The 2,451-nt window shown below is 38.6% G+C and overlaps 1 protein-coding gene across 1 annotated transcript; it reads right to left on the reverse strand.

Moving 5' to 3' along the window:
- Window positions 1-240: 240 nt before the first annotated feature.
- On the reverse strand, window positions 241-708 carry LOC140854258 (uncharacterized). Its single transcript, XM_073249805.1, has one exon. It carries the CDS (start codon window positions 706-708, stop codon window positions 241-243), a length of 468 nt encoding a protein of 155 aa, XP_073105906.1.
- Window positions 709-2,451: the final 1,743 nt, after the last annotated feature.

Here is a 2,451-nt window from a genome sequence, read left to right on the forward strand (position 1 = left end):
CATGAGTCCATTGCGATAGTTGATTAGGACATTGGTGGTAGCTAAAAGTGGTCTTCTTAAGCTGACTGGGATGTAACCTTTTGGGTTAGATACTGGTTCAGTCTCTGAGATCATGAAATCTATAGGGTAAATAAAATGGTTGACTTTGATTAGCACATCTTCCACAATTTTCTTAGAGATCCTCACTAATCGATCTATCAATTGCAACATGATTTCGGTTGGCTTTAGCACTCTTATCCCCTATCGTGCATAGACTGAATATGGAAGGATATTCACACTAGTCCCAAAATCTAACAAGATCCTATCGATGATAGTTTTCCCAGTGATGCATGAGATTGTAGGAGACCCTGGATCTTTGTACTTAACTAGCACATGGCTTGAAAGGTATGAGTTCACACTAGCTGCCAAAAAAGCTTTCTTAGGTACATTGGTGGTCTTCTTCTTGGTATATAAGTCCTTACAGAATTTAGCATACGTCGGAACTAGTTGGATCATGTCCAATAAGGGAATGTTCACCTTAACTTGCTTGAAGACCTCCAAGATCTTGTCTAATTGGGCTGAGTTTCGGTTGGACCTAAGTCTATTTGGAAGAGATACTACAACTTTAGAAGTTGGTACAACAAATTCTAGTGAGGGCTCTGCTAGTGAGTTGGGTACTGCACCAGGTTCTGATGCCTTGGGCTCTTCAAGCTGGCGCTGGTCAAACATGGTTCAGATAGCAGGTTTTCTATTTCTTTTTCTTCGGGTGTGCCCATATGGTTATCTATTTGTCTCCCAGATCTCAATATATGGATAGAATTAAATTGATTGATCTGGACTCTTTGTTGTAGTCTTTGATTGTTTTGGATCTTGGGGATTAGCCTTAGGCTGACTTGGTAGTCTATCTTTTTCTCTTTCACTAACAGTCATGGCTAATTGACCCAACTGTATCTCTAAATGGGCAATAGCCTGGGTGTTGGCAGCTAAAAGCTGGTCCGTGGTTTGCACTCAGTGTACTAGTTGTGTCAGAGGTAGATTTAACCAAGATTTCCAACTGCTTTTCTAATGTATTTATCCTTTTCTCTTGACCAAAATCTGGCGGGTTGTTTGGTGCTTGGTTGTTCCTTATGTATGGCTAGTTAGGTACACGACCACTCGAGTTGGAACTTTATGACCACGAAAAGTTAGGATGGTTCCTCCATCCTGGGTTATAAGTTGGTGCGTAAGGATTGTTCATCGGCCTCGATATGCTACACTGACTTGTGCAAACTCATTTTCAGTTGGGCTCCTCAGTGAAGGGCAATCCTCCAAAACGTGATTAGATGCACTGCATCCATTGCATATGGATACGGAAATTTGGTTTGCTTAGGGGTGTCCTTGAAGTTCTAGGGCCTTATTCCTCCGGGTCAAGGTGGCAATTCTATTCTCTACAACTAGGAATGTCCGGACTTGGTGCATCCCACCTCTTGATGGTGTAGGTTCCCTACTTGCCTCCAACTGTAAACTTTTTTCTGCTAGATCTTCTGAAAATTGTCAGGCCTCAGTAGGTTCCTTGTGCATAAACTGACCTTGGCACATTGACTTTAGCACAGTTCTAAAATTTGGATTCAAACCTTCATAAATAATTTGGCACAACTTCCAAGTCTCTATCCCATGGTGTTCACATACTTCCTCAAATTCTCTAATGAAAATAAATGCATCCTAAATTTCGATGAATTTGGAGAGCATGTTGATAATTTGAGGTTTAATCTCAAGATTGGTTGCAGTAGTCTGGGATAGTCAAATACAAAATAGTTAGGCTAACCCAATCAGTAGAAAAGATCTTTCAGGATCTGAGGTTTAGGGTAACATTTGGATCTATTCTCACTAGTCGATCGGATTTTCTTTTTCAAGTAATAATTTTGTAAGTTTTTTTTTTTGATGAGAAGAAGGTTCTAAGGAAGTCCTAAATCTAGAGACAAAAGAGAGGAGTACTTTAATTAGATTTAAATTTTAATAACAAACAAATTATACACACAATGAAATTCTACTTAGGGTTATCTTAAGTCTAAACAGCTCATAACTGTCAAGTCAACCTTTGAGCACTCTAAGTTCAAACCAATTTACTAAATCGATCAAGTAAGTATAAGATCAGTGGAAGGCTCTCCATGCTTTCGCAATGGACTTAATTAGAGAACCACTTTTTTTGAAACATAGTTTCTGAACCATTTTCCTAAACACCAATTCAATGTTGAGTCTCCCTTAGTCCAACTCTTAGGTGTACTTGTCCTATTGAGCTCGAGTATCCTAGGACCGATGTCTAATTGATTTAAGTTAAAATCTAGGTTATACAATATGAAGAAAATAGTTTTTGGATCAAAAAAGGGTGATCAAATCCTCACCTTATCTTAGTTAATAGATTATGCCCTTAAAGTATTTTATGAATATATAAGGCAAACAAAGCAAGATGTCAAAGCACAAGTGGAAAGTTTT

This window comes from Elaeis guineensis, chromosome 16, assembly GCF_000442705.2.
Source record: "Elaeis guineensis isolate ETL-2024a chromosome 16, EG11, whole genome shotgun sequence".
NCBI classification, from domain to species: Eukaryota; Viridiplantae; Streptophyta; class Magnoliopsida; order Arecales; family Arecaceae; genus Elaeis; species Elaeis guineensis.